Source organism: Falco cherrug, chromosome 8 (genome assembly GCF_023634085.1).
Source record: "Falco cherrug isolate bFalChe1 chromosome 8, bFalChe1.pri, whole genome shotgun sequence".
Classification (NCBI taxonomy): domain Eukaryota; kingdom Metazoa; phylum Chordata; class Aves; order Falconiformes; family Falconidae; genus Falco; species Falco cherrug.
This window is the reverse complement of record NC_073704.1, coordinates 44274941-44299466: the sequence shown is the minus strand read 5'-3', so window position 1 is coordinate 44299466 and position 24526 is coordinate 44274941. Positions and strand designations below refer to the sequence as shown.

The 24526-nt window shown below is 54.1% G+C and overlaps 1 protein-coding gene across 4 annotated transcripts in view; it reads right to left on the bottom strand.

Moving 5' to 3' along the window:
- NRG2 (neuregulin 2) overlaps positions 1–24285 on the bottom strand; it is a 165835-nt gene extending 141550 nt beyond the window's left edge. For all 4 annotated transcript variants that reach the window (XM_055718607.1, XM_055718606.1, XM_055718608.1 and 1 more), the window contains exon 1: positions 23783–24285. In XM_055718607.1, coding sequence (XP_055574582.1) covers positions 23783–24212 — 430 coding nt within the window. In that variant the 5' untranslated portion in view covers positions 24213–24285. The remainder of the gene's footprint in view (positions 1–23782) is intronic.
- Positions 24286–24526: the final 241 nt, after the last annotated feature.

Here is a 24526-nt window from a genome sequence, read left to right as displayed (position 1 = left end):
TAAAACCAAGTGCATTTGATTTCTAAATGTCCCCTGACTTCACTTCATCAGCTATGCTATTAGAAACACATGCAAGGGAATGCATTATTATTTCCAGATATGATTTTCATCTGAGAGTCCCTTTCAACACAAAGTGTAGCTGTGTTACAGCTGAATATCATTTCAGGCAGATTTCTCCACACCAGCAAGAACAAGCTTCACCCTAAGCAGGTTAGAGCTGATATGGATCATTTCAAAAGACCATCATGGCCCACTGTTAGCAACAGGTGCTGCCTATTAACCTTAATTAAGACACAGGTGACACTAATCACTTAATTGGTCCTTCATTAGGATCTGAAAAACCTTTATGCATAGAAAAAAACCCACACATCTGGCCCAGCTTAAGATACCAGCCTTCATCATCTCTACCTTGCTTTCCCCTCCACGTATTTCCAAGCCCCTGGGGAAAACCCACATCAGGCTCAGACCAGCAACTGTACAGGAGCTGGAAGACCTCATCACTTCCTCCCCAGCCAGGCTGGCACCACATCAGAGCTGTCACCAGGTCTCTCCTGTCCTACTTTCCTGCAACTGGATGTCACTACATGGGAGTAAGGGCCTTGGAGACTCTGGGACTAACACGTGCAGTTTTCTAGGACAGCATGTTCCCGTTGTGAGCTCCAAAGAGCATGTCGAACACAATGGAGAGCCAGCTCCCACTCAGAGGCAGTTCATAGCACCACCAAATTCAGTTTTAGACCCTGCTCTGTCTTGGCCACAGCAAACCACTCCTTTTGCGCAGCCCATTGGCAGAGCTTGGTGCCTCCCAAGGATGCTCTCCCTCCTCCAGACCCTCTGGAATGGAAGGACCCTGAGGGCCTTCACCATGGAGAAGCCATCTCATGAAAACCCTTCCATGCACCTTGACTTCCCATGGCTTCCTGACCTCCTGCAGCCTTGTGTCAGGAAGGGCAGCGAGCAGACCTAGTGTGAGGTTACCATAGCCTTTCCACACCTCTCTCAGGAAGCTCAAAAGAGTTGTGCTAGGAGAGGCTGTTGCTCCTTCCCAACACCCATAATCTCCTACAACAGGATTAGAAGAGCACAGGTTGATAAATGCTTCTTCTGAGACATCCATCCCACTATGGGCTGCCCCTGCCTTCCCAAAAAAATACCTTTGGGGTCTGGGTTTTTTCTGGGTTACAAGCACCACAGGACAGCAAAGGGTGACCACTAAAGAAATGTTCATCCAGGTCCTAAGGTTCAGTATTTACATCACTGAGCACCACAGGAATCTTGCTGCTGCTATTAGCTGTGATCTTTTGAAAACCAGACACTATGATATAGCAGTACCAGTATATTAAACTGCATGAGAATAGTATGAGTATCTGCACTCTCATGCTGTTGTAAACTCCTTGACACTATTGTATCTGGGGCAAAACAACTCCTGGTCACAGTTCAGGAGCTGGCATGACTAAGTAACCTTCTCTATAGGTTTCAGCAGTTGTGTTCAACAGCATGGGCACAAACTGCACTTTGGTATCTGTGCCAGAGAACAACGTCATAGCAATGAAGCCGAGGGACTGTGAGATGAGCCATGTCAAGAGGTGTCCAGCACCCAGGGGGATGAGAAAGCCAAATTTTCCCCATCGTCCCACAGTACTGCAAACAATGTGCTACAGCCACACAACAGAGTTAGTGTGCAAAAGAAAAAAAGAACCGCCTATCTGAGCAGCCCAATTCCTGCCTCGGTTTGTTTCATCTCCAGCAAATTAAGCATTAAAAAATTAAGTAGATCCAATAAAATGCAAGTCAGTCCATCCCTCGCCCTATACTCCAACAGCAGGAAAACAACAGCTGGCTGGAGCTGGCAGTTAAATGGGTATCCAAATGCATCTTGCGGCCTAAAATCCTCACTCAGTGGAACAAGGCCTCAGCATCTGACAAGGCCACCGACAAAATTGCTCTGTCACCTTGAAGCTTTGTCAGAGGCTGTCTGTGCTGGGCACAAGTCTTCAGTGGAGCCTGCATGAGGAACCAAAGGCCTCTTTGCACTGGGCTCAGCCAAAGATGCCCAGAAGCACATTAGGACTGCACCGGCTTCAGCCCTTCCTCCAAGGGAGCCTTTGCTTCATGACCTTGAGGTGACCCACCCCGAAACTCAGACTGTCCAGCTGACTCTTCTGTGGAATCAGGGGAAATCATTATCATAAACAAAATAATCAAAGGATTCACATGTCTTTCCCTACCGTGTCTCCAACAGCTCTCCTACACCCTTCCATCTTCTGCTTCCTCACATGTGCTGCCCCTGTCCTCTTCCCTCCTGTCTTGTGATCTTCCAAAGATGCTGCCTGAGAAGCAGCAGAGAGCAGAGCAGAGACATTCCCAGTGCTAACAGCAGAGCACAGGACCACCCGCAGGCAGAGCTTCACGCTTGCCAGAACTTTCACTGCAGACCTCCCTGGGGGACAGCAGCAGTTAGAGGTTTTCCACCTGACAGCAGGTTTCTAGCCTTCCCCGCTCTGCCCCTTATTGTACACGAAGGACACTATGCCAGTGTACCACTGCTCAGCAGCTGGGACATGGGACACCCACCTCATGGCCTCTGCATTACACAGCCAGGGTGCAAGCCCCCAGCACAGTCCAGCTGCATCCCAAATCCTTGCCTGCCAAGACCAACAAGCCGTGTGATTTCTGAGGGGACAAGTCCTGCCATACACCACAGGGAGCTCAGAGCCATCTCGCTGACAGGCTGGGAGTTTGTTACCCTGGAAGGTGAAAGTGGTCTCTGCAGCAGGCTGAGAGCAGCTGGAGAAGCAGTCAGCCTCCCACCCACCTGCCAGGTCCTTGGCTCCTTCAGAGAAGCCTGCCTGTGTTTGGCCAGACACTGCCACTTCCTGGCAGCCTCAGAGCTGTGAAGCAAAACTGCTCCAACAACTCACCTCAGCTGCTGGTGGAGAGACATAGCCGGCGATGACAGCCAAGGACCTGCCCAGGCCAGCAGGATGTTCTCTGTAACCATTAGCAATAAGAGTGGCTGGGACCAGCACCATCTCTGTCCATCAACTTGGCCTCCTGTCCCAGCAAGTCAAGAGGAACAGAAGATGTCTGTGAGACCCTAGAAGTTCCCAGCACAGCGGATGGCAGCCTGTTCTTCTTGCATGCTGCCTCATCACACCCAGCCAGCACTGAGAAGCCAGCTAGCCAGCCAGAAGGGATGAATTTGCACAATTAAGCTTTGGGACAGCAGACTGAGCTACCAGTGGTGGATGCTAGTAGCTTTCTTAACTTTGCATTTAATTTGATCTTTTCTTTTTGTTTGCTTAAAAATCGTACATTAATTAGTGAACATGGAAGACTAACACGGAGCTGATTCTCATCTGCTTTACAGACAATACACTTGTTATGGGGGGGAACGGTAATACTACACTACACAATTTCCTACCCAAAGCAACCATACCATGGTCTAACAATGGGAAGCAAGCTTAAACTGGGAGAAACCTTTGGTGAGACCTGCGAACTGGAAAATTCTTTGTGTTCTCTTTGTTGCTAACCCAGAATAGTGTAGGTCTCAGAGCTGGACACCCTCAAGCTGAAGGGTGGATTTCAAGCACACAGAAAAGATACTAAATAAATTCTGGAACATTTTCACTCATCTCTAGATGGGACAAGCTTTGCTCATTCGATTGTCTCAGTCACTATAAAACTTGTACAAGGAAACGAAGTCACACGCAGTCCCACAATGGTGGGCAATGGGGCTTTAAAAGAAACCCTTGTGAGACAGCCCCATCACCATCACAGCAACTCCTCAGGTGCCTGCCTGGGTAGCAAGCCCCTCTGTACAGCTCAATGCCCCTGACCCGAGCCAGGGCCAGCCACACTTACTGTGATTTCCTCCACCATTACAAATCCCTTCTAATTCCCTCTAAAACATTCCTCATCTCCATCAAAGTGCAGCTCGCTCCCTGCTTTGCCCAGTGGGGATTAGCAACACCCCTTGGAGCAGGGACTGCAGGCACGGTGAAGGCAGAGCAGGACTCGCCCTGCCTGTGGAGAGGCCTCTCCCTGCATCCCTGTGCCACTGCCCTGATTTCATGGCTAATCTGAACCTGTCACAAGCCAGCACCCACTTGCTCCCAGCCTCCCACTGCACCTCACCCAGGAGACTGAAAGCAACTCAACAGTCTCAGGGCTTTCAGGCACTGGCTCCAGCCTGCAACGTAACATCTGCACACAGATCTGGGGGCTCATCCCTTCCACTGGGAGAAAGGAGCAAGCAGCAGGACAGGCTGCTCCACCAAAGAGACCTGACATTGTTTATAGAGGGAGTGATGAGAGATGGCTCCAGCCCCCTATGCTGTAACCATTCAGAAGTAACCATTCCATCACATGGTAAACTCCAAACCCTTTGTCCATCTCCAGATTGCTCCCTCCTCCAAGACTGCTGCTGTAGCCTCACTATCTCTGGCAGGACTGTGGGGGACACCTTCACTGACAGGGAAACAGCACCAAAGAACAGCCATAAATTCACAGTGGTACTTGCAGTCACCCCTTACAGTCCCACAACTCCCAAGAGTTAAGAGATTCACAAGCACAGCCCAAGTTTGGTGACAGCACCATCAGTTTGACAAGAACAGGTAAGAGGCCAGACTGGCTCCCCTTCTTACTAGCGCAGGAAGGTTTGGGACCTCAGGGGCTATGCTGGAAGATGCTGCAGTTAATGCCAGGATGAGCCTGAGCTACATGGGGAGCCTCAGGTTTGGTGATGGGCAAACAGCATCACACTGGGCTGCAGCGTGGAGCACCTAGCTGCCCCAGTGAGGTGGCCAGACATAGCTAGATGAAGGCACTTCACACTTCAAGAGTGCTTCAGCAGCAGGAACATACTGGCTCTGACCAGGAGGCCACTGTGCATCAAGGAGTTAGCAATGCATCTATAACCCGAGTACACCTGTGCCTGTGCTACACTGGGCTGTGCTGGGTGTACAGAATGTTCTTCAGCCTGGGCTGTGCAGCACAAACCCCTTGGCTGCAGGAAAGGCTCAGCCAGTGCATCGCCCTGACAGAGCCTGCAGGCAGCGGCTGCTCATCCCTGCTGCTGCCTAACTGCGAGCCGCAAATCCTCCTGAGAACATCCTTTAGGAATGGAGTCGTTTTCTTGTAAGAAAATTATATAATGGCTTGGATGACCAAAAGGGATAGCTTCTCTTCATGGATGGGATCTGCTCTGAGCCGTGGGAGAAATCTATCCAGAGTCTGTCAGATGCTGAACAAACATGGAGTGCCCAGCATCTGAAGGGACATAAGATTTACTCACTATATATACTCCTTATTCTGTCTTATTAAATCTGCTCTTTTATTAAGACAGTTGGGCTTTTCCTGCCGAGAACTGACTCACTCTCACCTCACCCCCGCCTGGTGCAGAACAGGGAGGCAGGGAGGACACGCAGCTTCCCTGTGCAGCACAGGCAGCACACAACATAAGGGCGCAAGGTACATGGGGCTAGTGGGTGGAGGCACTTGACACAAAGGGGCCAAAAGGACAGCAGGGAACTGAGTAGTTGGGGGAAGAAGAAGCTAAGGCACACAGCCTGTGGCAGGGCCGAGCCAGATCTCTGCAGCTCTGTTTCAGGCAGCTGGGACTCCACTGCAAAGTGCTCATCCCTGTGTATTTCTAGCCCTTGCCCTTACCATGGCTTGTCCACTCTGGATACAGGCGCAAACCCGACTGGAAGTCCCAGCCAGGATGTCCCAGCCCATGCCTGGACCACTCTTTACTCATTGGCCAGCCCTGTGCTTAGTAACGACCAGTCTTGAGAGGTTATTTGCTGGCTACTGCATAAGAAGATGCTGGGATTTCTTTTCCGTCTCCAGTCTCCAGCACTGGTCATTTCTGTCTCCAAAGGAAGCCTCTGGCACAAACGCACAGGGACACACACACTTACTTCCCCAAGGCCCCTGCTCCAAGAAGGAGCATCCCCAGGCCACCCCCGCATGACCTCACGCTGCAGCTTGCACTGCAGCATGATATGTCCCCAAGGCAGGTCCCAGATGAGAACACAGACATGGGGGATCAGAGAGGAGAGGAAGAGTTACATCCACCTACAGCTCCCGCACCAAGCCTCAAGGTTGTTATGTCCTGCCCACAGGCTGTAGCTGGGACTTTACCACCTCAGGCTGTGAATCAGGGATACCCACTGGTAACACTAGCCAGCGCTTTCCCTACTGCAATAAATATAGCCCCAATGGGCTCCAGCATGAGCCCCACCTCCCCTGCACCAAGAACATGGGAAAACAATGTGACTGCAAACCATTGCCCACAAAAACAAAACAACTGAGCCTTTCCTTGTCACTCTTTTGGATGGAAACTGCAGAGGAAAGAAGCAGGGTCCAGTGGAAATCCACAGGAATAAACCAGGAGAAAGAAATGACCCCAGACTCTCCCCACTTCATGTGGCCAGTGCTATACCATCAGTCTGTGACTGACAGACCTGAAGCTCCCTAGAAAGATCAATCTGAGGCCCAAATGCCTTCAAAAGTTCTGCATGCTGCCTGACAAGGGCTTAATATGTTGAGCGAGCAGGGGCTGACCTTGTGCACAAGGTGAGCAAAGCCTAAGATCCAAAGTCCTAGGTGTCACACTTTCCATGGCTTGGCCACCATGACCAGGTTTCCCCAGCCAGGCTCTGATAGGCATACATGCTGCTGGAAGGACACAGCCACTCAGACGGAGCCCTCAACAAACCCGGGGTGAAGGTTCCCTGGGATGAACCAGGATGTGGGGAAGCATCTTGGGGTGACTGGCAGTGGGTCAGCAAGAAAGGAGCAGAACAGATGACCTCGGACCAGCTTTGCCTTTTGGCAGACTGTCAGAAGCAAGGGTGTTTTGCAGTGGTCAGACCTAAACCGATGCTTCAACTCCCTTTTCTCATCATGCCAGCATGGAACTGGGGAATCTCACTGGGGCATTTGCTGCAATGAGTTCAGCTCCAGCAGTTAAAGTTAGAGCTTGGCCATCTGTCTGATGCTTCCATAATTTAGGTGGACAACTCATGGTAACTTTTAAGGACCTTGTGACTGCACATGTTGCTGCTTTCAGATCTCAGCAGCCATGACCACTCTGCTGACAGGCATCCCAGGCTCCCTGAAGCATCTGTTGTCTTATTAGCAGAGCCTCCACTTGGGATTTATTTTCCATCCAGAATTTAAGCTGAATTTATGTATTAACTAAAGACTATTAGTGCCAAAAATAAGTGGAATGCCACTTGCTCAGCAACACAGGCCTTACAAAAGACCACGTGACACAGCCAACCCACCCAATCACAACCCCAGAGAGGCTTTTTATAGACACCCACGTCTGATGGAGTGCAAGTGATGCTCGGCTTGCTGCAAGCTTTGCTCTGCAAGCATCTGATTGCAGGGGGAGGGGAGGGACATCTCCCCACATCCACAGGCAGGAGGCACAGTTCCTTCCACTCTGCTGACTGGGTAAGCAGCCAGGTAGAAATAGAAATGGTTTAGGAACAGGTAGTGGCAGAGCTGCCTCACTTCCCTGCCATAAACACCCACATATGCAGCACACAGCCTCTGACACAGCATACATGCTACTGAGCATCTCAGTGCAGTATTCAAACATCCATCAAGGGTCCTCCACTTCCCTCTGTGCAAAACTGCTCAAGGGAGGAAAAAGGCCAGCCCAACATTGCACAGCTCTAGTTGACAGCAGCTTCTCTGTGTCCCAGGTTGTTCCCCAAGGTATGTTTTCCTTTGAGTATACCCCACCTCCCCAGCACCAAGCTGGCTCAAGCTAGCAGGAGAGTGACACTGATGTGACTGAAGGCTTCTGCAAGGACTCTGAACAATGTCCACTGAGAGGGATGTGAAGCCACAGCAGCAGCCCCAGGAAGCCCACACAGCACAAGCTGAGGCACAGAAGGGTCAGTGGCAGGTGGAGGGTCGCCCTCACATACCAAGACAAGCAGAGACACCTGCTTGGCATGGCCTCTTCCCTTCCACTGCTCCCTGTCCTACTCCCCTCCAAACCAGCCACCCTGCACTCTTTTCCAAGCCATCCTCAGCTGCTGAATGTGGGACGGGCAGTGGCCAGTGTGGCTTTGCTGGTCTGGTAGCTCTCTGAAGCACACCCAGTACACTGGGCTGCAAAGGGGCCACTTTGGCCATGATGCGGTGTGAGGCAGCACACAGACAGCCCATGGCCCATGGCTTTGACCCAAAGGAGCATTTGGGAAAATAGGTCACAGGCTTGAAACAGAGGTCAGCAGAGCTGGGGCCAGTATAGTTCATCTATACAAACCTCTATGCTCTTGCAGCTGCTTGCAGAGGTCTGAACAGTGGCTTTAAGCCATCAGTTGGACCAGAAGCCCCAGGCAGGCTGCTGCACTCCATGCTCCTGCTTGCCCCGGGACATGGTGTGCTGGCAGAAGCATTCCTGTGCTCACAGTCCCACCTCAGGTAGGATGCTTGCTTCCCAAGCTGCAAGGCAAAAAGGCAAAAAGTCCACCCAGCAGCCACTTTGGTCCTGTCATTTCTGTGTCATTGATCTGCATGGGAATACAGAGCAGGGAGAGCAGGCAATGGCATCTGATAATCAGGGAACAGGCAGGTCCACAAACAACAAGCCCAGCACCAGGCGTCACCTTGCCAAGAGTTTGTGAGATACAATCCAGTCTGGCAAAGCTGGCAAAGAGCTGCTCTTCATGCTATCCTGGCTCCCGCTTTGCCCAAGAGAGAGCCTGGGTAGAGCTCAGCCCAGTGCTGCTACAGCCCTGACCTTCCCAGGGACAGCACCCAGCCACTCTGCTTCCAATGCTTCCCAGCCCCCAGCCCTGCTCTCTGTAGCCTGGTCCCTTCACTGCACATTCACTTGAGAAAGACTTAAAACAAAAGCATAGTTCATCCTAGGAGCACCTGGGATGGGCTACGAAGAGCAGCTCAGAGAAGCAAGCCAAGACCACCAGACAGACCATGTGCAAGAGGGGGCCGCAGGCAGAGGGTGCTGGGCAGGATGGATGGGGTCTGGGGGTACAGCAGTGCCTCCCTGGGACACGCGCTGTCAGGTTTCAGACACAGCTTTGGGAGTCTGGTCCTCAGCCCTCCCAGGCCAGTGGTGAGTTGAGGCTGCCCTGGGAGGGTGTCGGGAACGGCAGGGCAATCTCCAAGAGTGTGCAGAGGGCCTTTAGACTCCTACCTGTCCTAAGTGCCTTTGGCAAGGACAGGCAGAGCCTTACAGAGCACTGGATGAGACCTGCAAGGAGGGAAAGAAGGGGGAGCAAGCTGTGAGCATATTCTGGACCTGATCCAGAGCAGCCTGGGTGATGGAAGCCCCAAGGAGTCAATGGCACGGCTGCACAAGAGCTCGTCCACGTGTCCTTGCACACCATTTTGACAGCAGTGGAGAGACCTATCCCATGGAGCTGAATGGGGGAGATGTTACCCCTCCACAGCCCCTGCTCTGAGGGGATAGGGAACGTAGAGACAGAGTCCAAGGCCAGAGGACCACAGTGAGCACCCAGGGGCAGCTCTGGATCCACACTCTGTAGGCAGACACAAGGCTGCCTGACTCCATTGCTCCTCTTTTACAGGGAAACCTCCACTGAATCAGCAAGGAACCAGGAGACATCCAGCAAGAGCACTGGCCCCAGCTGCCTCCTTGGCCAAGGGTCTGTGGCACTCTGTCTCACAGACACTAACTCACAGCCCAGCATCCTCAGACAAATACGGGAGATCCAAATACCCACCAAGTCTCCAGCTGTCTGCAGGCCTTTGGTTACAGGCAAGTGAGAACCACATGGGCAACAGGTCCAGGGGGCCTTCCACACACGGTCACAGAGTGGGTGAGGTTGGGGGGATCTCTAGAGCTCCTCTTGTCCAACAGCCCTGTTCAATCAGGGCTGCCCAAAGCCCATTGACCAGGACCATGTTGGCAGCTTTTGAATATCTCCAAGTGCCACTGATCTCCACCCTCTGGGCCTGGCCAGGCAGCCAGTTTTCAATCCCCCACACTGCCTGCTCATCCAGCCTACACATCAACAGCTTGTCTATGAGTGTCTTATGGGAAATGGTGTCAAAGGCCTTCCTGAAGTCCAGGTAGACAACGTCCGCTGCTCTTCCCTTGTCTCCTATGCCAGCCACTGCATCACAGAAGGTGATCAGGTTGACACAACCATCTTCCTCTAGGCAGTCTCAGACTTTTGTGACTTTGCCCTTCACTCAAAAATCATCCAATTTCCTACAAAAACACCTGTGTCTCACCAGCAGACTCCTGCAAGAGAGAGACCTAGAAGGGATGCTGAGAGCCTTTCCAGGCAAGCAGGTTCAACCTGTGTGCCCTGCATATTTAGTGGCACCAGACCACTTCATATTCCCTTGTCTTATCCAAATACTGAATTTTGAAGAAATTTTCCCCTAAAATAGTTCTAAATGGAAAAAAAAAAGTCATTGAAACACCTTCAAGTTTTCAAATAGGGTGCAGCCTCAGAGCACGCTGCAGAAAAAGGAACCAAAGCCATCATTAAAAATATGTTAAGGTTTTCTTAGCTCAACTACAATTATCGCTCCGAAAGCTGAGGATGTACGATAGAGAAGAGTGTGTGTGGGAGGGAGGAGAGGAGAAGGGGAAAAAGAGAAAGTCAACCGCAGCATGGAAGGAAATTCAACATTGCCAAGTGAAAGCCACTGTGCTGGGCAGAATTTATTTCCTTGCAGAAGGGTTTCCCATGTAATCTGTCACACAGAGGAGAAAAAAACATTATTTTGAAGAACATTGGCCATGAAAGTAAGACTTCAAGGAGGGGGGTTTAACTCAGATGCTGCAGCCAAGACATTAGCCTCACATATGCCATTCCCCCACCTCCAACAAAGGATGATCTTAGCCCAGCATAAAACTGCTCTACATAAAATCCTGTTACAAGCCACACTTGCTGGAAGGTGTGAGTCTGTTACAGTGAAGATCTCCAAACCTCCAAGCCCCACTGCTGGGCAGGTAGGTTTCTGCCCCAGGTACATGGATGAGTTTTCTACAAGCTCCACACTCACTCCCTTCCCACCAATCTGAGAAGCTCCTGGGAACATTGTTAGCCTGGCAGGTTGCTGACCTTTTTAATAGGACCGTTGCTGACCGTTTTTAATAGGAGGAGCCCAGTGCATGGTCCTCCCATGCAGGCACTGCCCATCGCCATGACCACTCTTCCCTCCTCAAATCTGGCTGCCAGTGTGCCGTATCTGGGAACCTGTGCTGTGTCACGAGGTTTTGCCTCCGGCAACAGCAGGCAGCAGAGCTGGCAGGAGCCGCTGTCTGATGGGGCACCACTGACCCCGCTCCTCACACCCTCAGCCCAAAGGAGACTGAGACAGCAGCTCTGCTGCCAGCTTTGACTGCACTGCTGGGCTCTCTGGAAAGGCCCCTGCTCCAGCCCGCTTAATAAACACTCGAGTGAGACAGCTTGGACTCTGCAGCCCTTTGAACCAGAATGAGAGGCTCGGCAGAGCTCACCTATGCTGTACTTCAGGTCAGCTTTAATGGGGCACCCCATGGGCCCAGGAGGTGAAGGATTAGTGACTTTATTGCCCACCCAGAGAAGGAAAGGGCTACTGCTGCTCTCCCAGCTCTGGGATACAGCCTGACCACTGGGCAAGTGTGAGGAGTGGGAAATTCCCTGAAGGCAGAGTAATGAGAAAGGGCACTCAATTACAAAAGAGACGATGGGAAAAGAAACTCTATGACACATCCCCTCCCAAAAGGTTCACACCGTGCTTTCAGTAAATCTTGCCCAATATAAGGAAACATCCCAGATGGAGACCAGCCCTATCCACAAAGCCTCAGCATCCCTCATCCCAGACACGAGCCCTGCAGGGATCTGTGCAGGGGCAGGGACTAAGTGACCTTTCTTGGACCCTGACCTACACAAGAGCACACATAGCCACGTCTCCCCTTACGTCAAGAGCAAATGACAGAACAAGACCTCTCTCTCCAGCTGCAGAGCTGCCCAGCACCATGACTCAAGGAGCCACCTCCAGCCCCAGGAGCAAAGGGAGCCCAGAGCTCAGCACCAGCATCCTCACAGCCCATGCAGCTGGCCAACACTCAGCACAGGCAATAGGCAGCTGCGGTCCTGCAGCCTCCCAGCCAGGGCTGCCTTGGCACCAGCCGCTGCAGGAAAACCATAGCCACTCTCCTGGCAGGAAGGTTTCAAAAGGTCACAGTTTCCTAACGTGTCCTTCTGTCCTTCCAATGCGCCCATCTGTCGTTCTGAAGCCAGAACCCTCTTCACAAATTTATTATTTGGGAGTTACCAGCTGCTCTCCTGGGTGCTTTAACATCTAAATATGAAGTTTGCTGGTTTCATCAGCCAGTTTCAAAGTTCACCAGCAAAAGGTATTTTCTCTCCTTGCTCAAAGAACCATTTGGACCCTCCTTCCTGCAATGGCCATAGTTTTATTCACAGTTACCAGTCTGATCATAGTGACAGCATGTGCTTTCTTGGCAAATTCACCTGGTTTTACTACAGGTGTATCAACACCGTGGGCAGGATTTCCTCCACTTCCTTGCACCTGTGCTGTCCTGGTGTGACAGCTCTGGTCTCTGTGCTTTTGCTCTGACGACATGGAGCAGAAGGTAATTCAGCCCACAGCGCTTGGGAAGGAAGAAGAAGCCTCAAACCGTCTGTGACCTCAGGCAGGAGGGCTCCCAGATTCACTGTCTCAGCACAGGTGGAGTGCAGTTGTCTTTCCTCTCACCAGGAAGAGTCTGCAGAAGTAAACATGCACACAAAACCCTGCCTGTCTGGGCTTGGATCATTTCCCAGTAACATTTACTAACACATAGCATCCCAGAGGGCTGAGGAATGGGCCCTGATGGCAACTCTCAGGGTCATTTCAAGCCACAAAACACAATCCTAATCTCTCAGCTCCATGCAGCAGCTACAGATTTGCAGAAGTTTGCTAGCATCAGCAGACCAGCCACTCAGCTTGCCTCACCCAAGCATTCTTCCATCACAGCAAGCACCACAAAGCTGCTCAGCCCTCTAACAGCTTGGGAAATCCTCTCTCCACACCATCATGCAGCATCAAGTGCCCTCGGGGATCTGTGCTCACAGCCAGCACTCCCAGCTAGTTCTGAGCACCAGAAAAACAGCCTGGATGCCAGAAGCCTGCGTGTCACCATGCAATGGACTGACAGAAATCGTCTCTTCACACGTCACAGCTCCCCCACGCAGATGGAAGATGGAGCGTGCTGCTGCAGATCAGAGGCAAGTTTGGGGATCACAAGTTTAGCCTCTGTGGATCTGACACCTTTGCTGTGAGCTGAGAATGGCTGGGAAATGTTCAGAGCTAGATCACTACCCAAGGAGAGTCAACACACTGCTGACCAGTACCAGGCAGGTCCCTTGCAGACCCATTCCAGAAACAAGCCAGGGCTCCTCCACCCCCAAACACCTATTCAGACCCTCCCAACTGCACAGAGTACCACTGCAGGGTCTGCCTCCTTTTTAACAGTGCCTGCCACCTCCAAGGAGGACCAGTTGGCAGCAGAGACAGCCCTGCACCCAAAGAGATGGACTGCTCTCAGGTCCATCAGCAAAAGGAGCTGCAGGGAGGGCAGGGTTTCATTACTGTTTCTGCTGATTACTGACACACTGATATGAACCCAGCACACTACCAGTTTTTGCCTGCTCCCTAGCAAAGCATGCAAAGCAGCATCCTTCCTGCTTGCCAGGCAGGGAATCACAGTGTGGGGATGCTAAGCAGCTTTCCAATGATCAGTGGCACAGATGGGAACTGAAGCAAATCTCCAAGCACAGCCCCCCTGCCTGCATCAGTTCGCTCCAGAGCACAAAGCCACACAAACACACCTCTCTGCAGTGTGTGCACCCAGCACAGCTGCACAGCTGAGACAAACATGTACAGCCGGCTTTCTATGCTGCACCCCCCACACAGGATGTCTGTACACTAGAAATGGGCTAGATAATCCACAAAGCTCCTTCTCTGGAGCGTGGTCTGGGTGATGGAGATTAGGCTTCACGAAGGAATTACTGATCAATAAGTGGAGAAACGTGTGACTGCCTCCCCACAGAGCACACCCCTCCTGGGGCTAAAACCAGAGCACTGCTCCAGCCCCGTACCGTGCCTCTCCCCACTGTAGCCCACCGCTTCTGGCAACAAGGCTTTTGGGGAAATGCAGAATCAGTAGCTGCACCCCAACCACATACACAGAGGCATGGCCTCCACGGTCCTGTGTGATCCTCCTTCCCTGTGGCCCCAGCAGCATGCTGCAGCAAGGCACTGTCTGAAAAAGGTCCTTCTTTGGGTGATCCCACACATGCTGCTTCCCTTCACCCTCGTTCTTGTAGGTATAAAAGAATTGCTAATTTCCATGCAAACCATCCTACATCTACTGCTATGTCCTACCCAGTGCCCAAAAACCTCAGGGGCCTTTCCCAGCATCTCACCTGCATCTGATCCTCCCAAGCCCATCAGAACACCTCATCCCCTCTTGGTTTTCCCCTTCTTGCCTGTGAGTCCATTTGGGTTCTGGGGCATTCTCAGGTCTGGTGCTCCCATAGCATTTGACATGGCCTGCAGTTGCTGTTGTGCCTGAACATTCAAGAAACAACAACAGCCATCCTACAAACCCAGCCTCTTGTGTCCTCTGTGCCAGGAGGACCAGCTTAAATCACCAAACTAGGAAGAACGTGTGCCAGGGCAGAGCAATCCCTCTGTATCACAGACCTCCACCCTGGCTGCATCCCTGCTTCCTGACATCAAGCCATCTTTCTGGGACTATTAAAGATCAGGGCAGTGTTGAGGTGGTGGGACACTCATTTGGTGTCTGCCCCATCTGCTTGAGGCCCAGCAGTGCTGACAGAGGCCAGAGGAGCCAGGCAGGGTGTGCAGATGCTGGAATGGGCACTGCCTCCTCCTGCCATGTATATGAAGCGTGCTGAGCCAAGCCAGGAGCTGCAGGAAGGACCTGGCAGGGAAACGCATCCAACTGCTTCTTGCTGCCTCAGCTCTGCAGATTTGGGGATGTGTCTGTGGGACTCACGCTCTCCAGTGCTACAAGAAAGGGCCTCCAGGTCTCCCCAAAGCCACCAGGTAGCACCCAGCCATGCCAGCACCACCACCTCACCCCCCCGCCAGGACAGGAATCTCCATTTCAGCACAGCACATAAATGTGCAGCTGCCTGGGCAGGCAGCAAGTGTCCCATGGCCCTACAAGAAGAGGCCCTGATGTTCCCTCACTGGGCAGCTCACCACAGAGCTCAGGGCCAGCAGCACAAGAGACAACCTGGCAGCCAGGATGGGAAGATACCTCCTTCTCCCAGCAGGGATACAGACAGAAGGAGAAGCCAAGAATCCACACAGCAGGGGACTGTCCCAGGGGTGCTGATGGCTGCAGCTGGACTCCCAGCCACAACTGCCAGCCTGGCTCAAGGCTGAAAGCAGCCTAGAGGGGACTCAGCCGCTCACATCCCCACTCCTCTCCTCTGCACCGAGCCACACAGAAGGGCAGCTGAGGAAGACCAAAGGGGTGGAGGTGGGAAGGAAGGAACACCCAGAGCAGCAGGTCCAGGCAAGGGCCAGAGGGACCCGTTCCCATCATTGCTGTTACTACCATCCCATGAGGAAGATCCAACCCCTAAGCAAGGCATCCTGACAGCCCACTCATACTCCCTGCCACACTCCCAGGGCTAATGAATGTGTTGCTAATTGTCCTCCACACACCTCTGCATGCTGGGAAAGGCCACCTCACATTGATGGAGGCGACAGTAGAGACCGTGCCTGATCCTGACCTCACCTTGGCTTCACCCAAGCACAGCCCACCCCAAACAGCTGCAGCGGGCAGTGCAGCAGCAGGGAGTCAGGGTCCAGTGGGGTCAGGCTCTGGCGAGTGCAGCAGCCAGGGCTGGTGTGTTGCGGCCAACTTTGAGACAGCCCAGAACACAGACCTAATTCCAGTCCCCACCCTCCTGCCAAACCATCTGCCTGCCCCGAGACCACCGAGAGGATCCTGAACAGCATTTTGTCATTACCAAGCCATTATGAAAAGTAGATGAGCAGTGATTGATTATAATGAATGTAAATACATGCTTTCCAACCCCAAATTGTCAGGACCTGACTAGCTCTCCCACTAAGTAGTACAGCATGTCCTTCCACAGCCTCTGCAAAAGCCTTCCCATCCTTCTCATCATTTCTGCAAGCCATCAGGCACAGCACTGCCCATCCAGACTTGCCCTAGAAAACCATCATGTCCAAGATCTACCCTTCATCAGCCCTGGGGCTGTTCTCCCACCCGCAGATCCCACAGGCTCATTTCTAGTACCTGAACCCATTGGGAATGCTTTCCCAGAGTCCTCACCTTCATCAAGAGGGCAAAGGACAGTCCCCTTACACCAGGACAGTGTAAGAGTGGGGGTCAGCAGGGTGGGAGCTGAGCACTCACAAATATGACACATCCCTACTCATCGAATGCACGCGTCCCATCCCAGAGATGCTGTGCCCAGAGATGACAGCAACCAGCTCTCCTCCAGGAAGCCACCAACTATGAGGCATTCCTGCAAAACCAGGACACATGCTCCAGCCTGCAAGGATAAACCCAGTTGCCTTCCATGGGCCAGCAAACAACAAGTGACAGGAATACAGGAAACAACGGCACTGTCCTGCTGCAGACAACGGGGCATGGGGCAACTAGGGGGACCAGTGAGCACCACTGCAGCCACCAACCCCAGCCAAAAGACCTTAAAGAGCTGCCCTGTCCAGGGAGAGATGCTGTGAGCAGAAGCACCTTGTCCCTGGGCTACAACATCAGACAGGAGGGTGGAAATGGACCTGAGTATCTGTCTAGTCCCTAGTCTCGGATCCTCTGAGCAGGCTACCTTGCCTGCCTGCAAGGAAGTTGCCAATACCAGGGTCATTCCTGATGGGTGTCTGCCCAACCTACCGTCAAAACACTCTGCTGATAGCTCTCACCTAGCTCCAGACCAAGCTACCAGGGACAAGGGGATAATTCCCTGCAGAGGAGCAGATACCTCTGGTTTGCAGTTTCCACAGCCTTGTCAGGACTGTTCCCATCTTCTGGCCTCTTTTCTGTACACAGCTTCTTCCCATCAGCCCACCCAGCTCCATCCTCAAGGTGCCATACCAGATGGAGCCATGCTTAGCCCATGTCACTATCATGAGGGCCAGCCCAGTCCCAACCCTTGATTCACACTGGGGAACAGTTCTAGGAGGTCACCCTTTAGTCATGGTTTGCACTGCAGAGATACCTCAAGGGGGCAATCGCTTGGGCTGAGACCCCGAGACAGGAAGACCAGAAAGGATTCACTGACATGCAATCAGCCACTGATGCCAAGACACGGCTACAACTCGGCAAGAGCTGACTGACCCTACCATGTACAGAAACAAGAAACCCCTGCCCACATGAACACCAGCACCCTGGATCTCCAAGGCAGCATCTCCTGTCCCGCTCCGACGTGCTGAAACTCTTATTTTCTCATTTCCTTTTTCTTCCTTAATCTGAACTCTCCCCCTCCCCTGAACAGCTTCAGTGCTGTGTGCTGTGACTTCCATTCAAAACTTTTCCTTAAATCCACCATGCACAGAGGTGATCCTTCCCCTACACAACTACATCCCAGGTTTCCATGCCTGGAGTGACACAAATTATTTTCATTCAAGCTGCAAATCGTCAGCTCCCTTATAGTACCCTGCATTCTGGGGAACCTCATGTTTTCTCCTTCAAACTGGTCACCCTCTTACCAAGGATGGAATTGGGCTGTGGGGATTAAATGAAAGCAGTTTTCACTGACCCTTCTGGCCAAGCTTTGCAGCACACAGCCTCCCATCAAGCTGCAGCAGCCAAGCACTGGGAGCACGATCATTCGGCAGAGAAAGAGCAGCACAGTGATTCATCTGCCTTTTGATCTTTAGCCTACCCTTGCAGGCTCAATACTCTGTCTTCAAAATTTCTGGCAGTTGGCAAACTTCTTCACCTCCCCCCCAGATTGGAGAAGGCAAATGTTGAGAGGTGCTGGCACCCTGTAGGGGTTTGACTGCTGCACACCCAATTCAGTAGGCGAGCAGATGCCTGGCTGGCAAAGTTGCCAGGGAGATGAGCTTCCTCCAGAGCCTCCCCATGCCGCACACATCCACCCGAGCTCCCACCGAGGACAGGCGTCCTCTGCCATCTGCACCAGGCAGAGCACCACACAGCACAGAGGAAACCTCACCAGGGAGCTGGGGCAGAGCCTTCTCCTTCAAACGGCACCATTTGGACATGAAAGAGTGGTCCAGCAGTTTGGAAGGGCGCATGCTTGCATCCTGGCAGCCTCCTCTGATCAGCAGGAAGAACAGAGAGAGAGAGAGGATCTACTGGCATCTTTGCTACACCCAGCTCCCCAACCAGCATGACCATCACTGACCACACTGCTGCACCTGGCACCAAGCAGGCACAGGAGGACCGACAGAAGCTGCCAGACAGCCCCAACACCTCCCGCCTCAGCGGAGGCACTTTATCACATCCCAGCACTTTAACACTCAGGCTCCTCTGCAGTGAGAATTTCTCAGACAACCACATTCACCCACAGGCTTGCAGCCTCGCAAACCTTCTGCCCACCATGGATCGACCTCCTGCAGCTCCTCCTGGCCAAGCACACCACTCACCTCTGTCCTTGATGCTGCGTCTGCACCCTCGCCTGCCAAAGGCCAGCACAGCTTGTGGGGGGAAGCCTACACAGCACGGCTCTCCTCTACACTCAGCGGTGTCACGCAGTGACTCAGGAGGGGAAGCAGAGACAATGCAATGCCAGTATCAGCATCCAATGCCCTAAATCTGGCAAAGCAGCAGCTGCTCCTTGTAGGATGCCATGCTGCTCATGGGGAGTGGCAACCCCATCTGCTCCTGCTGCGAGAGGCACCCTCAACCCAGCACTACAGTTCCAAAACTTATCCTTTGTGTGACTTTGCAGACCATTTTGGGGTGTGCCAAATGCTTTAAGGCCCAAGGTCCTGGTGACCATGGTGCATTTTTCCTTACACAGCCCAAATCAGGTGGGGAGCTCAGCTGCAGCAGAACATGGCTCCCTTTTTGCCTGGTGATGGACTTTGTTGCCTCTGTGCTCCCAAGCATGCACCAGTTTCTGATCCAGATCCAAACCCAAGTCAAGATGTTGCTTGTGATTTAGAAAGGGTGTCATACTTCAGGACCCGTATCTCAGGGTTATTAGGTAGCAGAGCACAAGCACAGTCACTGAGCAGCAGCTGGTGTCCAGGGGCTGTGCATGGATAGGCCGCAGATACAAAAATCAGCACTGCTGGGATCATGCAGCAGCCTTTTTCATCTCCTCTTACTCATAGAGATCCTTGGGGAGATGCTTTTAGTCAAATGTTTCTGAAAGAGGGACTGAAAAATTAGCCAGGCTTCGCTACACACACGGCATATGCCTGGGAGTGGACAGCCTCCATGGTTTCAGGTACAGCTAAAGTCCCTTGAACCCACAGCACCGGCCAAGCAAAGTTTCAGCTGCCAGTTCCCCATGACAGCTGGCTCAACTGGGAGACGAGGAGATGACCTGGCCACGAGGACCCAGCCACCCCAGGTCCACGCCCAGGCCAAATCCTGAGTGCCAGCTAGCCAGGAGCAGAGAGCACCCAGGAATGTGCTGTCCTTGCCAGGAGTGAAAGCCTTCTGCAGCGAAAGTGACCATTCCCCACCTGCAGAAACTCAAGGCAAGACGGAAGCAAGTTTTCACTCTTCTGCAAAACCTAAGGAAGTGCGATTTTCCGAAGGTGGTGAGAAATAGTTTCAGACAGCTCTAATTAGCAGGGTGGCGCCTGAGAAAATCCAGCTTTGCTGCTCCCTGCTCCACAGCTGTCCTGGGATGAAGGGGGAGCACCAGCACTGGTGGCCAGAGCCCACCTGCACCCTTCCCCTGTGCCTGCCTAGCTTCAAGCAAGCCCAATGACTTACGGAGTAGGGGAGAGGGATATTTTTGCATGAGCTTCTGGTCCTGAGCTGCCAGTGCTATTTCAAGCAGCAACACCTACACTGTAGCCCAGAGGGCTGTATTTTCCCGCGGGCACTTCAAAATCAGGACTCCCTGCTTTCCTCACAGGCCAGCTGCCTCCAGCCTGGCTCACTGTAACCAACCGCCCACGTGGCCCCCAAGTCCCATGCCACAGCACCTAGCATGCTCCTGATTCCCACTGAGACCTTCTGACTGGGAAAAAAGAAAAGACCTCATATCACAAGAAATACCTGCTGCAACAACAGGTCCTCTGCCTGCAAATCCTCCTGGGGATCTGCCACCACCAGATTACTTGCCCAGACTAAGCTACCTAATCCTACAGGCAAGTCGCATACCTTGTCCTGGAACTCTGCAGCATTTTTGGTGAGGTGCTCCGGGAGATGTACAAACTCTAATTAAAGCTACTTTGCAAATTCCTGCATATGGAGGCAGGAAGACATTTGTTCCTCTGTGAAAGCAGAAATCAGAGCCCCGACAGGTTAAATCCCCACCAGCAAGAGCCTCTCCTGTATACAAAATATCTGCAAATACATCTTTCAGGCAGGAAGCATGGACTCCATATAGAGTGGAAAGCAGATGATGACATGAGCAACCCTTACAGACCCGGAGGGTCAGGACCACAATGCCCTTTCTGGACTCAGATAAGGAGTGGTCCCAGCAGGGACACCACACAGCCACTCCACCAGTGAGAACCAAAGCAGTGCCTTGCACCTATTTCTTCCTCCTTGATCTGTGCATATAGGCACAAAGGAGATAAGAGACCATCTGAAATTAAGAGGCTAAAAGATGTAAAGAAAAGAGGCAGCAGGAGAAGCAATGACAGGAATCATTATATAACAGTATGAAAAAACCAATAACACTACTGGTGCAGAAGAGGTTTTCAGAAGGACAAGTGAGACTCACAGGATCCTGGGCCCAGGGACCAGCTGCTCCCTGCATACCAGGGGGACACAAACCCATGGTTGGGCAGAGATGCAGAGGCTGTAAACCTCTGGAATTTGCAGGTAGGTAAGTTCCAGCCTCTAGAGCCTGCCCAGCAGTGGGATGACCAAAGCGAGAATCCTCCTCCCTGGATGTCAGACATACCAGCCACGCAGACCGGTTTACCTGTTCTGCCTCCCACACCCCATGCTACACTTGCTTCTCCTCCAGTCTTCCTGGCTCTGCCTGGCAAGGGTCTGGGTCCTGTGCAGAGCCTCACCAATCCACTTTCTCTCCTCTGAGTGAGCTGTGCAAACAGCAGAGACTGCTCCTTGGCGAGAGACACAGATACTCCAACCACAGGCCTAATCCTGCAACGCATCCTGGACCTCAGCAAGCGGCAAGAGCAGAGGACACACAGCATCTTTGCCTCTGAGAAGGGGATGAATCACTAGAAAACAGACCCAGGCATGGAGCCAGAGCAAGGAGAAGATGGTCCTGCAAGGCCTCCATCTTTGGGAGCAGGGGTACCAGAGTGATCAGAGCCATGAGGTCCCCTTCCACCCACTCAGAAGTGGCCCCAGCGCCCATCCTCCTGGCTCCTGACTGGCTCCATGCTATTCCTGACAAGGCCGTAGCCTGGCTGTCCCTCAGAGACACATTGTGCCTGAACACTTCAGCTCATGCCAACTCCAGAGCTGTGCACAGCCCCTGCCTGCCACAAGAATGGGAACCAGCCCTGCTCCCTCTGGATCTCTCCTCCCAGCAGAAGCCAAGGGGCAGGAAGGCAGACCATGGCCCGGTTTCCCAGTCCACACACCTTTCCAGCAGCTTGGGTGCTACAAATCAGAAGATTCTGCCAGGAACGTCACCTTCAGAGGTAACCTCCCAGCTGAACCAAGAGCATGAAGCACTTGGGGAACCACAGGTTCAGCAGGCTGGGGCTCCCATTTAATCTTTATCACTGAACCAAGCCATAGTTATGACAGTTCCCAACGACCAGCTTTTATTTTTCTTTTGCAATCTGCCGTAGAGCTCTGATGAGATGATGCTCCCAATAACCTGCCAAGTCCCTTAGCCAGGGAGCCTATTCAGACCACCAAAAATATAGAAACAAAAGCATCAGTCCAAAAAGGTTTCATGGGCAGAATGACATTCCTTAACTTGTTGTTGCATCAGCCCACACTTTAACACTTTGGGCCTGATCCAGGAAGCGACGGAGCAGCCTCGGTTCCTGGTTCCTGCTGCTCAGAGATGTGCAAGCTTGAAAACCTCACTTCCAAAAAAAAAAAAAAGTAAAAGACCTTTTGTCATGCTTTCACCTGGTGATGAGACCACAGTCCCGAGAAATTCCCCCATTTACCTTCTTTTTAACTCTGCAACAGCTATTTCACTAAATCCTCTATGTCCACAAATGGCCCACATACAGATACACATGAAATTAGCGTCTCCGAAATTAGTTTTCTCGTATGCAGTCCTAGCCTATTTTCCTCAACAACATATTATGATATGCAAGGTTCCACCTTTCTCCCAGGAAACGCAATCTTCTAAATTTATCTTTTGGATGACTAAGAGGCAGGTCTGGCTTTCAAAATCTGGGGTCAGCAGTCCTGAACTGCAATGCATTTGCCCCAGAAACACCCCGTTACTAACACAACAACAAAAGTAACAAGGCAGCACACATACCTTCATTACAGAGCTAAGTGTAACTGGACAAGGCACCTGGCTTTAACGAGGCAAAAAGCCAATTAACCTGATGAGGAAGCACAGCATTCTGTCATTGAGTGGGGAACCTGGATCCCCTGGAGATACACCCCGTGTCGCCTGGTAACCCACCTCACGTGCGAGATTCTAACCCATTTCTGGTGGCGCGGCGCCCCCCGGCAGCACCGGCCCGCTCCGGGCAGCGGGGCCGAGCGCGCCCCCGGCCCAGGGCGGCCTCGCGCTGCCGCACGCGCAGACCCTGACCCCGCGAAAACGCAGTCGTCGTCCCCGCCCGGTCGCCCCGCTGCCCAGCCCACGGCAAGCGTTCGACCTGCCGGAGGACAGCAGGGAAAAGGCAGGCACGAAGGGGGGACGCTCCGGCCGGCGCTCCCCTGTTGAAGTCATTTCATAACGGCGCGTACGCGGGCGGCGGCGGCAGCGCGCGGGTGCCGCGGCGGGGGCGTCTGAACGCGCGGGGCGAACAAAAGAACCAACTTGGCGGCGTTGGCGGGGCCGGGGCTTTGCCGGAGACGAAGCTCGGCGGCACTCCGGGCACGGCCGGAGGGCCGGCACCTGCCGCAGGCCCCGCACCCCGCGGGCAGAGCCCCTCCCCGCGCCCGCAGCCGCGCCGGGCCGCCGCGGGCGCGCAGGGCTAGCGGAGCACGCCGCATGCCGGCAGCCCCTCGCCGGGCCGGGGCTGCGGGCCACCCCCCGGGCGGGCGGCGGGGAGTAGCTCCCGAGCGGAGGCACCGGGAAAGCGCCGCGACCGAGGGCTGCGGGCCCGCCCGGCGCGGGCCCCGGGGCTGCGCGGCTGCGATAGCGCCGCGGGACCGAGACCAGGCCGGCACCTCGGGCCGGGCGAGCGGCGGCCCCGGGGCCGGGGTGGAGCGCGGCTGCGGCGGCTGGGCCCGGCGGAGCGCGTCGCCCCCGGTGCGGGCGCGGCTCCCCGTGCCGGTCGGGGCTGAGGCGGGGGCGGGGGGGGGGAGGGGGGCGACGCGACCGCCGGGCAGCCCCCGGCCCCCAGGGTACTGCTCTGTCGCCCCGCGGCTGCCGCGGGCCGGCGCCCCCCGCTCCATCACCGCGTCCCGCCGACCCTCCCCGGCCGCCGCCCCCCACCTGCGCGGCGCGGCCCGTACCGCAGTCGGCGCAGAGGATCCGCGCCACGTCCCGCTTGAGGTTCTTGCCGCTGGTGTCGAGTGGGGCGAAGGCGGTGCGGAAGACGAGCGGCTCCTCGGTGGGCTCCAGGAAGAAGATGTAGCGGTGGTTGCGCTTCACTTTGAAGCAGGGCGCCTTGGAGCCCACGCTGATGAGCTGCTCCCGCTGCAGCCCGCCACTGTTGAGGGGCCACAGGTCGAGCACCTTGACCAAAACCCCCCCGGCGGGCCCGGCGGCTCCGCGGCTGTCATTGCCGCCGCCGGCGGGGGGGCCTACGGACTGCACCTTGCCCTCCAGCACCACCGCCGCCGTGTACGCCTGGTCCTGCACCGACTTAAGGCTGGGCGAGTAGCAGGCGAGGGAAACGCCGAAAAGCAGCATGGAGAAGCCGGGCGCCGGGTCGCGCCTCATGCCGCCGGCTGCCGCTCGCTGCCCGCCGGCCCTGCGGCGGCCGGGCTGCGGGGCTGCGGCGCGGCGGGCGCGGCGGGGCGGAGCGGAGCGGCACGACGCGGCGCGGCGCGGAGCCGCGCGGGTCCTCCTCCGAGCGAGGGAGGTGGGATGCGCTCACCGCCGCCCCTTCCCCCGGGATGCTGACCCCCGCCCTCCCTCCCCGAAATGATGGTTCCCTGCCCCGGGGACTCCCCTTTCCCCCCCCCCCCCCCCCCCGGGGATGCCCGCTGCAGCAAAGGGGATCCCTGCGTCCCGGGCTACTGCCCCTGCAGGGT